The following is a 13630-nucleotide window of genomic DNA, read 5'->3' as shown; positions in this document are numbered from 1 at the left end:
AAAATTGAATCTATGGAAAACTGGAAAGGAACAAATCGAAATTTTGAAAATGTTCACGAATAGATGTCCAACAGCACATGGCCCTGACACTTTTCGAATTTATTGGTTTTGTTGCAACAGGAAGTTCCCCCAATAAATGTGATAGAAACACAGTGAAACGATGGGATAATGGACCCAAGTTAATGGAGTCGGAAACGGCAGACAGCCCCGGCTCATTTATCACCAATGTGCGAAACATTGTGATACTAAAGTAGAAAAGGAACACTTTGTAGTGCCCGAATGTTTTACGAGTTTTAGAAATGATTTGAAGTACAATTTAGAAATTTCATACTTGAAATATTCTGAAGAACATTGCAAAATTTCAAAAAGAAAACATTTGTTTCTAGACTAACATCAAAATTACAACGCATTACCAAAACTGCAGAATAAACTTCGAACGTCGTGTCTAATTTGTTTCACAATTAAAACTATTTAGGCCCTTTGTCTCAAATGTTTGAGGGAATCTACGGCAAGTACTTGCATTACTATCAATTTGGTAGAATGTTGGCTCTGCATTGGTTGATAATAAAAAAGAAGAGACAACCGTTTTTATTTGATAATGCAACAAAATGTCGCCCAAACTGCGCTTCTCGTTTGCCCCCAGTGACTCATAGAGGGGTAACACTTTCAAAAACAGTTAGAAAACTTCAGCTCCTTCTCAAAATGCGTAAAGCCATTAAAAAGTTTTCAAAAGAAAATTATGCCTGAGCTGATCAGTTAATTGAAGAATTTTGAGTGTTCAAATGCCAGCAGAGAATTTCCAAAAACACTTTAAAATTTCAATATTAATTGTAAGCACATTAATAGAAATTAATTTAAATTCCAATATTTCAGAATACTTCCTTTTCTCCGAAAACCTTTCAAACAATGTCATCTTCAAAATGAACATGATGCTAATCAGTTCATTGATAATTTACTTGATACTCCTATGCCAATGGAGTCATAAAGGTTGAAAAACTCAGTCGACACGTAAACATTTACTACCACCTGATACTATCTCGATTGCTACTGTGAAAATTGGCAGGAATGCAAGAAAACAACGGGCGCCTGTAACTAAAGGCGGTCAGCACCAAGACAAAAAACGACAAAGAAATGATAATTTGTGTATGTGTGGAAGAAACGCAGACAGTTGAAGAAGTCAAAGACATGATTGAAAAAGTCAAACAGTTTGTGTTGACGACGTGGGAACCATCAGGAGACACACATTCGATTATCGAGCTGTTTTTAGTTTTCTTTTTGAAGAATGATAGTCTAGGGCAAGCGTGTGGGAGTAGAAGGGTTGAGAGGAAGACAGTGCAACATTGCTGGCTGGGTGCCAATTTTTTCAAATGTGAGAAATTGATCATGTGAATATATTTATAGAGACTGACATAGATAGACAGATGATTGAGAAGCAGAGTGATTGTGGGAACAAGATGGATCGTATTGTAATTTTGAAAGGAACACGAGGTTCTATAGAAAATTAGTAAGTAGTGTTTATTTTATTTTAATTGCATAAAAATAATTTTCTGATAGCATCACAAATGTCAAAAACATGTTTAGTTTGGCTCTAGCTAATTATCTAAGTTGAACTCAATAAATGTTAAATTGTGTCAAAAGTTGGGACTAGTTGGGCAAACGATGGGCAAGTTTTGGGAAGACTTTGGAAACATTTGGTCAAGTTTGACCCATTTTTTGTCAAACTCTTGCCAAGTTCAAAAAAATTTTGGACAAAACTTCGGCCAAAGTTGGGTTACACTTCATCATAGCCTAAACCAACTCTTCCCCAAGTTTTACCAAATTTTGTTCTAATAGTAAGCTAATATTTTTGGGCCAAGCTTGGCCAAGAAACTAGAGCCAAATGCCTATTATAACTGTGCTGTTATAAAAAAACTACCACTTTATTTATTGTCAACAAGTGCTCGAAATATTTGCAGCTCTAAAAAGCGGACCAAAAATGGAGTTGAGAGAAAATAACTTCAAGAGCCTCTAGGTTAGCAGAATCTAGACGTACTTTGTTACAGTCCAATACAACAGTACATATAATCCCCAAAAATCACCTTCCATACGCTTCATTTCTAGCGGATAAAAGAAAAATGGGAAGCTGGAATGATCTTTGTGAAGGGTGAGGCTGATGGCGGTAGTACAGATGATTCAGACAACAAACCAATGCTTCCTACACACTTTCTCCATTCCGTCTATTTTTTTTATTTCATCCAGAAGGGATTCGGATTACATTTCCGACATTGATACGAAATTACCATCATAATAATCGAATCAATGTTGAATGGGTGGTCAACATGCGGGGACAGGGAGTGGAATGCAATTCAAAAGGTGAACAGAGACATTCCAACAGGTAGATTTATAGCTCACTATAGTGCTTGGTTTAACGCTTTTTCTTGTGATGTCCCAATTTTTCGGTCAAAAATAAAAGCAGGTACACCGGTGGTCGCGGAAATACGTAAAAACTGCGACTTGATGATTGCTGCAATCACGAGCGACGAGATCGTAAAATGGACCCGTTTATGGTCACGATGACTTCTTTTATTATGTGCTGAGTTGTGACTTTTTTGGTTTTTAACTGGACTTGTACGGGAAAACATCAAAAACCGAAAAGTTATCTAATCCGAGTATGCTTATTTTCTAGTTAAAATGTTATGAATCATTGAAGAAATTTTTCAATTTTCACTACTGATGAATTTAATGCACATCCACAATACGTTATTTTAGGTTTTTTGTTATAGTAAGAATAGAAAGAAACGCACGAGAAATACCAAAAATTATTATATTTATTCAAAACGTTTGAAAAATATAAAAGCGAAAACTCAATATTTAACACTAGAGGCAATTTCAAAATTATTTTTTTTAATTAGGTATGAAAAACTTTAACAGAGAAGAGAAAACTTCCAATATTAATATTATCGTTTTGAATAAATTTTGGAATTTTTTATGTGCTTTAAGAATCTATGTGATGCAAAATATATTCTCTATTTGAATCTTTGAAAACCTAAATAATTAATTTTTTGGGGAATTTAGAGGTACAAAAAATTTGCTTTCAAAACATTATTATAGATTCATTCTTAAAATTTCACTATATCAGCAGTTGGAAAAATTTTAAAATATAGTAGACGAAACAGATCTAGAACGGAAAAAAGTGGGAACAAGTTGTAAGAGACGTCACTATTTTTATCGCCTCTCAAAGCCATTAGAACAAAAAATGCTGCTGCAATTAGCAGATTGTTCAATTAGTGAAAAGACACAGAATGTCAACATTAAAAGTTGAAAAGAGGAAAAGAACAAAGATTTGTTTAGTTACAATTGAATGGAACAAGTAAAAAACAAATCAAGTGTCTTCTAATCAGTGCACAAATCTATAAATGAGCACGAAGTGGGTGGCAATTCACAGGGCGACTGTTCGTCATGATAGACTCACGCACATGCGCGAAATGAGCAATCTGCGTGTTAAACCTTACGCAAACGGTAGCTTCTTTGGCTCGCGGAGTCTTTGCGTAGCATAGAGCATTGCGAGAAGCGTATTATTTTCTCGAAAACTACTTACTTTTGAGCATGAAGGGGAATAGTCGTGTAAGAGATAGTTGTAGGGGAAAATAATATTTTGAAAATTATTAAATCAATCTTTGAAAAAAAAAGAGATCAATCTTTTCTGCCAAAAGAGAAATTTATGTAATTTCATAAATCAATGTTTCTTCAGAAAAACTCTGTAATATACAATCAGCAAAAATTTTAATTTCACCATTGCCAAAATTTTAGAAAAAACCTAACTACATATAAGAAAGAATTTATTTTTTGAGCTTCAAACTTTTGAAGAAATATTTAATTTTTAGGGCAAAAAGCACAAACTTTGCAGTTTATTTCACTCAAGAAGAGTCGTAACACCTTTTCATTTTTTTATAGGAATCTTTTTTTTGCAAAAACAAACAAAAGTGCAAATCACGCGTAAGTGGCGGCGATCCGAAATTGTATAGAGACACTGGGGCGGATCACAGACAACACATACAAACGCATGTCTCGGTTTCAATCAAATCGCATGAGATCAGGCCCTGGGTGCCATGAAAAGTGTAAGGAATATCAGAACGTGATGGCATTTAGTGGTGGACAACAACAAGAGAGAAAACGGACTATGCAAAAATGTTGACATTTGAGACGACGAGAAAATGAAGAGGCAAGGGATCGCATCCACGACAAATTGGCGTGTCAGTTGGAAGAAATTGTAACCAAATGTTATTTTTTATAGAGAAAACGGGAGATTTTTCGGTAATTATACAGGCTATAAAGATTAGTAAAAATATTTGAAATTACATTGAATTAAAATTTTGAGAGTTTGAAATTTTTTCTACGGTATCGAAACATAAAAACCGAAAATAAAGCGAAAAACTCTGGGAATTCCCAAATCCTTCTGGAGACTAAAACATCTTTGAATATTTGCAATTTCTAATGTAATGCCTTTCCTGGTGCCTACGCCTACACGTGAGCCTACATAGCCTACTGCCAAAATAAAGAAGATGTACCTGCCTAAACTGGAGTCCTAAAAGTCAATTTCGGAAAAAAAAACTCATCGAAGCTAACAAGATTTGAGCATTATACAATAATTCTTACTAATAGACAAGCAAAGAAATGAATAATGACTAGATGAAAATACTTTTCCCGTAAATTGTGATTTAGGGTGATGTTTTTTTTACAAAAAACTCTTTATCAATTTTAAAACCAAGAAAAAAGTATCAGCCTTCCTTAAATGTTTTGCTCTCAATATATTTCGAAACCAGAATCGTTTTTGAAAAATTTAAATACATCCTCAGAATGACCCAAATTATGCAACATAATCGTCAACTAACCCAGCTGACAACAGGTACATGAGTGACTGGGCACCTGTCTGAAAGGTGCTACGAAAAGACAATGGAATATGATAGAGAAGTTAGACAATGTAGATACATCTGTCCGAAGCCCTGTTTCACTAAATCACTGCAAATTTGAAATTTGAACCTGAACCCTTGGTGGTGGCACGTCTCAAGAAAATTTCGAAACACAAAAAGACATGTTGCAATCAATTCCGATTACAAAAAGGACTGTTGCTGCCTCCAAAGAAAAACTATTTCCGCTAATTCGCTGATTTGTCTTCTTCAGTGACACCGACACCGTGATAGGCAATCAATTAGCCGGGACCGCCAGAGAGAAACATATTTGGAACTGATAAATGATAGCTGTCTATCAATCATCAAAAAATCTCAAAAGGAATGAATAAAAAAGAGTGATCGGAAGGAGATTTGTGGTCAGGAAATGTGTGAAATTGACTGTAGAATAATAGAATTTGGAAAAGCAGGGAATGAAGGAAAATAGAACGGAACGAGTAACCGATAGTAAGGAGAACTGGAGAGGGAAATAGTGTGATATTAGAGAGTGAACAGACAGACAAACAGTGCCCACAGGAGGATCATTTGAATTTGGCGGGTGCTTGGCGCCATGGCGTGAGAGAGAGGGAGCGGAGAAGCCAGTGGGAGGCAAGAAAGAAAAGAATATTGATGAGAACGGGGGGAGGGGAATGAAAGATGTTCACGATGAAGCATAGAAGACTGAACAGTTCTAGTCTAGAAATTCACATCCTTAAAGAAGTAAGATATTAGAAACATATGGAGTAATGTGAATTGACAATTTTTGGAGCTTGTTTGATATCATAGGCGCCAATAATTTGAAACAAATTGTAAATTATTTTCATATGCAAGATTCATATGCAAGTAACTAACAGAAATTAAAAATTATTGTCCACAGAATAATATATGGATTTATTGAGGCATTTTTCTCTAAATTTCATAAATTACAGAGGCATGTGACAAAATTATGAATTTACAGGGATAAAGCCTTATTTGACTTTTAAACTTTTAACGCATATACTCATACTCATAACTAAAATAAGCAAATTTTTCTAGACATTATAAAAATAGATTGAATAATAAAGATGTCTCAAAAATGGATTTCACTTGCAATTAGTACAAAACTGTTTCAACTTTGAAAACCACTTTTAGAAAAAAGTTTAATTGTGAGATGTTCCTTCGAGATAAATTAAAACTTGATACGTTTTAACGAATGAGTGAAGAAGAACACTGCAAGTGTGAATTGGGTCGAGTATGTCTCTGATTCTGTTGATTTTTTTTTGTTCAAAGGAACATTCAATTAATTAATTGAAAATGGAAGAGAAATTGAGAGTTGCACTTTTTGCTATGGAATTTAAATTTTGGGAATTTGAACATTTTCCAATAGTGCTAAAACTCTAAAATGGAGCGCCCGAGATGATAAAAACTACATATATCTGAATAAAATACTTTAGAATGTTTTAGGTTTCCCAAGATTTTCAGTCAAAATTTTGGTAAATTTCTGAATCTTTTGAAATGAAGACTTTTTGAGAAACTTGGAGCATTCTTGTACGGTAGTATCCCTAAATACGGTGTTAAATATAAATATTCAAAACAAAATCAAAGTGATTGTGGAAAATTAATATTGACTTCGAAAGTAAGGGTATATAATTAAACACTGTAGGACTCCTAGTACGTACACAAATGCTCTACATTTTTTTTCCCAAAAAATCTTCATTTCCGAAAATTTGGCATTTTATCAAGACTTTGACTGAGCAAATGTAGTTAACTGAAAAAATTTAAGTTTAAAAAGTTTAGAAAATTAAATTCCAGAATTAAAAAAAAATTAGAAAAAAGTGGAGACACTAATTGTAAAATATGAAAAACGTATGTATTTCCAGTAATTGCCTCTCAGTCTGTCTGTCGGCGGCGGGTGGAGTTGTTAAGAAAGAGAGAAACGTAGTGTGTCACTGATAAATAAATGACCACTGGAGACAAGAAAGAGTAGTTGGGGCACCTTGTTCTCCAGAGAGGGAACGGCTGTCACCTCCAATTCTCCTCACTTTTCGTGCTATCACACCGACCCCATTCCTCCGCCCTCTTTACGTTGACCATTGTCCACGGGCTTGGGAACGACATATACACCAAAAAACTGTGTGAAGATAGATGGGTGGGATGAAAAAGATAGTAAAATGAATAAAATAAAGGAGAAGAACACAATAAAAGAAAGTCGTTTGGAGCTACGGAGCAGCTAAAACACAACGAAATAAAATATAATAGATATATTTTAAAGTAGTAAATAATCGTTATGGCAAACTACAGAGCATCGAAGAAACTAGCCGATAGAAAGTAAATCAGAAATCTATAGAGCAGGTTTAGTTGGTTCCGTAGTTCGGGACAATTTTCAGGTTTTGCAATTTCCTTTTCGTTGTTTCTTACTATCAGAATCTAGTACATATATTTCAATTACATTTTTCAACTAACAAGATTTTTGCTGTTCATTTGAAAAAGTTGGTGTTTTTATTTTTAAGGACTACATGTTTATCAAACAGTAGAAAAAATGAACTGTGGGTCTAGCGACGATCAAGTGTTTTGAAGATGAGGCCGAGAATCGGCGTGCGTCTTTAAACCAGAGTACGGTAATTCACAGGTTTATTGAATGAACACTCTCTCATATCAATATTATATATTTGCGGGATTACTTGAACATAATAAATATTATCAAGATGCAAAAATTTGCAATTTTGGCCGTAAAAATACAGTACCCCGGTATAAACAAGGCAGGTTTTTAAGCCAAAATGTGTGCTCTTTTAAGAAGTACTGTAGCTCCTAACTCATCTATGTTGCGGATTTTTTTATGATTTTTTAAAAATAGTTTCATCTCAAAATTTATTCAAAACTGAATTATGAATATTTGATACAGTACAATATTAACTATGAAAAATCAAAGAAAGTTTAAAAAAAAAGAACAGTTAGGAACTACAGTACACTTTGAAGGCGCACACACTTTTTAATTAAAAAAAGGGTCGCTTCGAGACCGTAAATATGTTTCAAGCTAAATCATAAAATGTCCCACATATGTAATATTTCCAAAGAAGTTTTGGCAGAGCTGGTTTTTTGTTCAAAAAATTATATAATTTGTTCCTTGTAAGTTGGGGGTATCTAGAACAGTCAGCTAGTTGTAAGTGGTCAAATAGTGGGTGAGTAGAGGCATTCAAATGCAAATTACGACGGACACTTTGTTGCAAACGGTCGAAAGTTTAGGGTCGGTGAGGGTGTTGAAGGAAATTGGAAGGGAGAAGGCGCGTGAATCAATTGTGGATAACTTCTGATTTTCTATGAATTGATAGGGTGAAGAAATCATAATGAACATGAGCATTATGCATAGAGAAATAAACATAAAAACACAGAGACAGAGAAAGACAACAGAAACTGAGACATTGGTAAATATTTGAAGTTGAATGCCGATCGGATCAATTTCGTCGATGGCGGCCTATTTATTTTTATTTTTTCGATGTAAGAGGAGACGAGTCGGAAGCTTCAAAACATGAATAGTGCGGAAGAGAACTTGTTGTAATTTCATGAAAATTTGGTATCAATTAAAAGGCACCTCATAGTGGTTGCTGCAGGTGGCAAGTTAAACATGTTTGTTCATTTGGTGTATTACAAGAACACTGAGTTCTGAGAATGCATATTGTGCAACATATTTGACTCGCAAAATATCTCGTAGCGAAAACTACAGTAACTCTTTAAATGGCTACTGTAGCGCAAGTGTCGATGTACGGGCTCGATTTTTGAATTGAATTTCTGTTCGAATTGTGACAGATATGTTCAATTTTCTTTACAAAAGTTTTTTCATGCCCGTAAATCGACACTTGATCTACCGTAGCCATTTAAAGATTTACTGTAGTTTTCGCTACGAGGTATTTTGCGCGTCAAATATGTTGCGAAGTACGCATTATCAGAATTTAGTGTTCCTGTAATAGAAAATAGGGTTTTCAAATTTGAAAGTGTAACTTGAAAACCTGGATTTATTATAAAACATTTAGAAGCTAGTGTCACTTTTTCGCACACTGGCTAAACCTTCCTGACAAGTTTACCCCAATTATGTTGTACACTGTTTTTTTTTTGCAGAAAATCATGATTTATTGACATAACATTAGACATGAATCCGTACACTGTTCCAATGCATATATGCGTGATATTTAAAATTCTGTCATTCATCATTCGACAGTGAGCATTTGAATCGATTGAATCGAGGTTTCGAGTATGCGTAAAAATGGACGAGAATTGGGATGGCAAGCACTCAAGTAACGAGACACGAGAAGAAATAGTATATAAAAAACATTAAAAGCTCTATGTATTCAGAACTTCCGGCTCTTGACCAACAACTCCATATTGTTTCGAATGATTAAATCGGTCGATTGCGAGGAATTCAAGTCCTCCGTAGAACTTGTGAACTGCTGCGTAGAAGACACATGCTATAATCGCCCAGTAGAACATGAAGGCACTCTGAATAGGATATGTTGATGAATATTCATGTTGACAGAATATGAGTTACCTCAAAGAACATAAACATCCAGAAAACAGTAGTGAAACACCAGAATCCAATAAGCCCTTTTTGTGCGCGGTCTGTGTTGTTGTCCAGCTCGTATTCAACTCCATCCGGTGTGTCTGGGAACTGTCGCACGTTACGTGGCATTTCGTAGAATCTGAAAAAATAGACTGATATTTAAAATCGTTTTCAACGATGATTCCACACGCAAAAATTTTTGACTTGATTTTAGAAAGTCACAGAGATTCCATGAAAAATACAGATATTTACTTTCGAATTTTGACTTCAGTACCTCTTAAGTTTTTCTTCTTTATTCCTCCATAAATTGACAAGCCACTGTCCTAAAGCTTCATCAGTTTGCGGAATTGCCTCGATTGGGTATTTGATAACTTGATAGAAGACCTCTTTCGGACAAACTCCGTGTGCGAAAATGTCCAACTCTGATTGTACAATGGCATCTCCGAATCCAATACTGACATCATAAATGTATTTGATATTATTGGCTCTTCTCATTGCTTGCACAATGTGCACGAAACCAGTTACACGTGGATGAAGAACATATTGATAGTGAACGAGTCCCTTCTTTTCCGAATGAATTCGACTTCTTTCGGTGGCTTTCGGGCATTTATCGGTTCCTTCTGGGAACAGAAGAAGCTAAACATTTTTTAAAAGAATATCATGTTTTACTTTTCATTGTCTGTTACCTGATACTTGTATTCAGTTTCTGCGTAGTAGTTGAGAATATTATCTAATTTAGTTTTGTCAGTATCAAATGATCGATCCAAAAAGATGTACGAGGCGGCTTGCATTGCCCATCCAGCTCCAGGCACATATTTGAGCATTCCTTTCAGTGAGATCTTTTCAGTAGTGCACAACCATGGATCCATTTTATACAAAGCATTCCAGAAAAAGAGCCAATCTAATCTGGTTCGGTGGTTCATAATGATCAGAGCAGGCTCTTCATGATTGATAAAGTCTCCCTTGATTCGAATGTTGGCGCCGAAGATGTAGTTGCATAGGGCACCGGGCATGATAACCCAAATTCCGACTAGTCGATCAAGCATTTGTCGCCAAAGCCGTGGCTTCAGGAACAGCAAGACGACCAGTGGAGTGACAATGTAGAGAACGCCTGGAAATCCACATTTTTAGCGAAATACAAAAAATTTGGAAATTAAACTCAAACTCTTTTAACAGCAAAACATTCCTTACCAAAAAATGCGGATAACAACATAGCCGCACCGAAGAACCATCCTTTTAATCGAGTTCCGATCTGCTGGCCTGCACCAAGGACAGGCGGTTCGTTTAACGAACTCATACTGAAATTTCAATTTCGAATTTCGAGAAATGTAACTTTAAAAATTAAAAAGATAAACTGTCCGGCCACAAATACCAGATATAAACAAGAGTGCCACTTGGAAATTAAAATTAAAATAAAAATTTATAAAAATCTCAAAATATTTTTTTCTTGAAATCATCAAATTCTGAGAGACAAAAACACAACAAGTAAATCAAATAAATATCTATACAATGTCAATGGCTTATACAATCTGTAATGGGAAATCACGACTAGAAAAAAGAAGATTGGGGGACATGGAGGAGGGGGGGGGGGGGGGGGGGGGGCAAGGTACAATTTGAACGATCAATCTTTACAATGATACAATCACTTTGTCTATTCCTTTTTACTAGTCTTATCACAGTCGCGTCTTGCTTCAAACCATCTGAGGAAAACGAATTCAGCTCCGTTGTAGAATCGAAGAGATGCCAGGTAGAAGATGATCGCAATTGAGACGTAAATCTGAAATAAATTGATTTATTAGCAATTCACTTTGTTTTGAAAAAGAAACTTTTGAAATAAAAATATTAGAATACCATGTGTCGATTTACGGGATCGGTTTTCAAAACTTATTATTGAAATCAAGCAAAAAATACGAAGAAACAAAGGGAAATGGCATATTACTGTCGCTATTCGAAATGAACTAGTTTGTTTTTCTCCCAAAAATTGGCAACATGGATAATTTAGCATATTTTTCAATTGTTTTTTAGGAAGGTCCTCTGAAAAATTTATGAATTATTTATTTTTCAAGTAAATGATCAAAGAAAAAAATATTTTTAAAAAACCTATTAATCTAGCCGGAAAAATCAGAAAATTCAGTGTTTTTTTTGTTGCAAAATTAGAAAAAAAAATTCTTTCAATTTTAATTTTTTTTTTCAGGTGTATTTGGCATATAAATACTGATTTTTGTCATTTTTTGACAAAAAACCTGCAGATTAATAAAAAAAGTTTAACAAAAGGGAACACGATATCTAATATCATGCGAACGAATAACAATCGCCATAAAACCGGTTAATTACCTTGACCCATAGCAGCGAATAGATGGCACCCATCCAAATAAGCGATGCGAGAACCCAAAAGGCAAACGCCACGTAGTATCCGATACCAGTAGTTGTCTCCTGTAGTAGGAAATGTCATGTTGGATTAATCATTGAATTTCGCAACAAAAAAACCAACCGGCCACTCGAATCTATCACCACTTGCTTCTAGTCGCTCTTCCTGCTCGTAAAACTTTTTCAGTCGCTTCTCCTTTGTTGCCCATAAATCGGTGAGCCATTTCTCGCACCCTTCTCCTGTTGGAATTTCGTCTAGCTTGTACTTTTTAACATCTAAGTGAACTTTCTGAAAAACAATTTTTTGTTAAAATTATTATTTTTGGGGTTTTTGTAATTTAAATTTTGAATTATGACAATTTAATAAATGTAGAAAATTTTAAATATTTTTACAATAAAAACTTACATCTGGAAAATTGCCAGCCAAAAGTTTTGCTTCTGTGTCGACTATAGTTCCACTGTACGCAATTGTGAGATCATAAACGTATTTTATATAATTCTCTGCAAAATCCCCTGGTTCGTCGCTAGTCGCATTCAAAAATTGAAATTCTCTCTCTCACCTTTTTTCATCAATTCCATCAAAAATTTGAATCCCGTCGTTCGCGGGTGCAATACATACTCATATCTCGGTAATCCATTTTTATCGGCAAAAGCGTCGCTCAAACGAGTTGCTCGCTCTCCTTTGTCAGTTCCCTCGGCGAAAAGAAGAATCTGATATTTCTTTTCTGAGCCCGAGTAATACTTTACGATCCTTTCCAGAACTGGTTTATCATTTTCAAAGTTTCGATCCAAGAATATGTAAGATCCACTGCTCATAGCCCAACCGGCGCCGGGAATCTTTTTGAGAGGAGCTTTCAGAGATATTTTTTCTGTGGTGAGAAGCCATGGATCCATTTTGTAAAGAGCATTCCACGAGAATAACCAATCAAGTCGGGTCCGGTGGTTCATTATCAAAATTGCTGGCTCATCTCGTTCGATCAGATCACCGGTTACTCGGAAATTCACTCCAAATACCCATTCGATGAGGGACTGAAAATATTTTCTTTATAGTTTACAGTTTTTTTTTAGAAAATTAACCACAAATAACAACTTACACATGGAAAAGTTAACCAGAATCCAACAAGACGATCGGCGCATGTTCTCCATAATTTCGGCGCAAACCATGCGAGAGGAATAAGCGGAAAAAGAAGAAAAACAGTTCCGAGAAGTGAGGAGAAGAAGACGAGAACGATGAACGTGACGCCTTTTATTACTTTCATATCGTCATTCTGTTGGAGAGAGATTATTCTGTAATAAGAAACAACTGTAAATGAGAAAAAAAAGATAACGAAATAGAAAGAGACAGAGGAAAATGTTATAATTGAAATTATCGAGACACATGGTTAAAAATGCGTATAATCGCACAAATCACAGGTAAAATTTTTAACTATTCCGTTTTCTTCCCAATTCAGCTTCCTGACAAATTATTTTCAAAAAGATAGGCTAGCAAGACAAACTAAAAGTTGTATTTCGATATTTTTAGTCGAGAAGCACAGTCGAAAGCTCTCGAAAGAAAGCTCAATCTTTTTTTCCGCGAAAGCAGCTCGAAAAGCAGTAGAAAAGTCAATAAACCTCAGTGTTCGGCGGGCAACGAGGCTCCGTCCTTTCGCACTCTGCGTCTCTTCTATCATCTTATTCTCTTGCTATTTGTGTATGAAAAAGAGAGAATAAGGAGGTGAAAAGGAAAAAACAGACCAAGGCTGAAAAAGAACGAAAAAGAAACAAAAAAACAGTATGAAAAATGAAGCAAGACAGTAGCCAAATTTGG

General features: G+C 35.2%; 2 protein-coding genes and 6 non-coding genes across 8 annotated transcripts; 1 reads left to right on the top strand and 7 right to left on the bottom strand.

Moving 5' to 3' along the window:
* Window positions 1-801: 801 nt before the first annotated feature.
* Window positions 802-951, bottom strand: ZK40.7. The gene has a single exon (NR_068910.1). It is a non-coding gene; the product is annotated as an Unclassified non-coding RNA ZK40.7 (non-coding RNA).
* Window positions 952-2568: 1617 nt separating this feature from the next.
* ZK40.8 lies at window positions 2569-2718 on the bottom strand. Its single transcript, NR_068909.1, has one exon. It is a non-coding gene; the product is annotated as an Unclassified non-coding RNA ZK40.8 (non-coding RNA).
* A 450-nt stretch (window positions 2719-3168) lies between these two features.
* On the bottom strand, window positions 3169-3315 carry ZK40.6. The gene has a single exon (NR_068908.1). It is a non-coding gene; the product is annotated as an Unclassified non-coding RNA ZK40.6 (non-coding RNA).
* A 1512-nt stretch (window positions 3316-4827) lies between these two features.
* Window positions 4828-5029, top strand: ZK40.3. Its single transcript, NR_068907.1, has one exon. It is a non-coding gene; the product is annotated as an Unclassified non-coding RNA ZK40.3 (non-coding RNA).
* ZK40.5 lies at window positions 4863-5065 on the bottom strand. The gene has a single exon (NR_068906.1). It is a non-coding gene; the product is annotated as an Unclassified non-coding RNA ZK40.5 (non-coding RNA).
* Window positions 5066-5140: 75 nt separating this feature from the next.
* Window positions 5141-5269, bottom strand: ZK40.4. Its single transcript, NR_068905.1, has one exon. It is a non-coding gene; the product is annotated as an Unclassified non-coding RNA ZK40.4 (non-coding RNA).
* Window positions 5270-9013: 3744 nt separating this feature from the next.
* acl-9 (Phospholipid/glycerol acyltransferase domain-containing protein) lies at window positions 9014-10754 on the bottom strand. The gene is made up of 5 exons (NM_072243.11): window positions 10648-10754; window positions 10143-10567; window positions 9731-10092; window positions 9445-9595; window positions 9014-9395 (listed from the first exon to the last, which is right to left on the bottom strand). The coding sequence occupies exons 1-5, from the start codon at window positions 10751-10753 to the stop codon at window positions 9240-9242; spliced, it is 1200 nt and encodes a 399-aa protein (NP_504644.1). The 5' UTR covers window position 10754; the 3' UTR covers window positions 9014-9239.
* A 106-nt stretch (window positions 10755-10860) lies between these two features.
* acl-8 (Phospholipid/glycerol acyltransferase domain-containing protein) lies at window positions 10861-13110 on the bottom strand. The gene is made up of 6 exons (NM_001361761.3): window positions 12918-13110; window positions 12384-12852; window positions 12230-12324; window positions 11948-12112; window positions 11791-11889; window positions 10861-11233 (listed from the first exon to the last, which is right to left on the bottom strand). Exons 1-6 carry the CDS (start codon window positions 13080-13082, stop codon window positions 11108-11110), a joined length of 1119 nt encoding a protein of 372 aa, NP_001348648.1. The 5' UTR covers window positions 13083-13110; the 3' UTR covers window positions 10861-11107.
* Window positions 13111-13630: the final 520 nt, after the last annotated feature.

The sequence above is a fragment of the Caenorhabditis elegans genome, chromosome V (assembly GCF_000002985.6).
Source record: "Caenorhabditis elegans chromosome V".
Lineage (NCBI taxonomy): Eukaryota > Metazoa > Nematoda > Chromadorea > Rhabditida > Rhabditidae > Caenorhabditis > Caenorhabditis elegans.
The sequence above is the reverse complement of the archived record's forward strand: the minus strand, read 5'-3'. Positions and strand labels throughout refer to the sequence as shown.

Bases quoted from the DNA above. Each gene is read 5' to 3' on its own strand.
- acl-8 (NM_001361761.3), bottom strand. From the start codon at position 13,082: ATGAAAGTAATAAAAGGCGTCACGTTCATCGTTCTCGTCTTCTTCTCC. The intron at 11,890-11,947 runs GTTGGTTTTTTT...TTCCTACTACAG, and splicing joins GTGATAGATTCGAGTGGCCG to GAGACAACTACTGGTATCGG. The intron at 11,234-11,790 runs GTAATTAACCGG...AATTTATTTCAG, and splicing joins ATTCGCTGCTATGGGTCAAG to ATTTACGTCTCAATTGCGAT.
- acl-9 (NM_072243.11), bottom strand. From the start codon at position 10,753: ATGAGTTCGTTAAACGAACCGCCTGTCCTTGGTGCAGGCCAGCAGATC. The intron at 10,568-10,647 runs GTAAGGAATGTT...GTGGATTTCCAG, and splicing joins GTTGTTATCCGCATTTTTTG to GCGTTCTCTACATTGTCACT. The intron at 10,093-10,142 runs GTAACAGACAAT...AAAAATGTTTAG, and splicing joins AAACTGAATACAAGTATCAG to CTTCTTCTGTTCCCAGAAGG.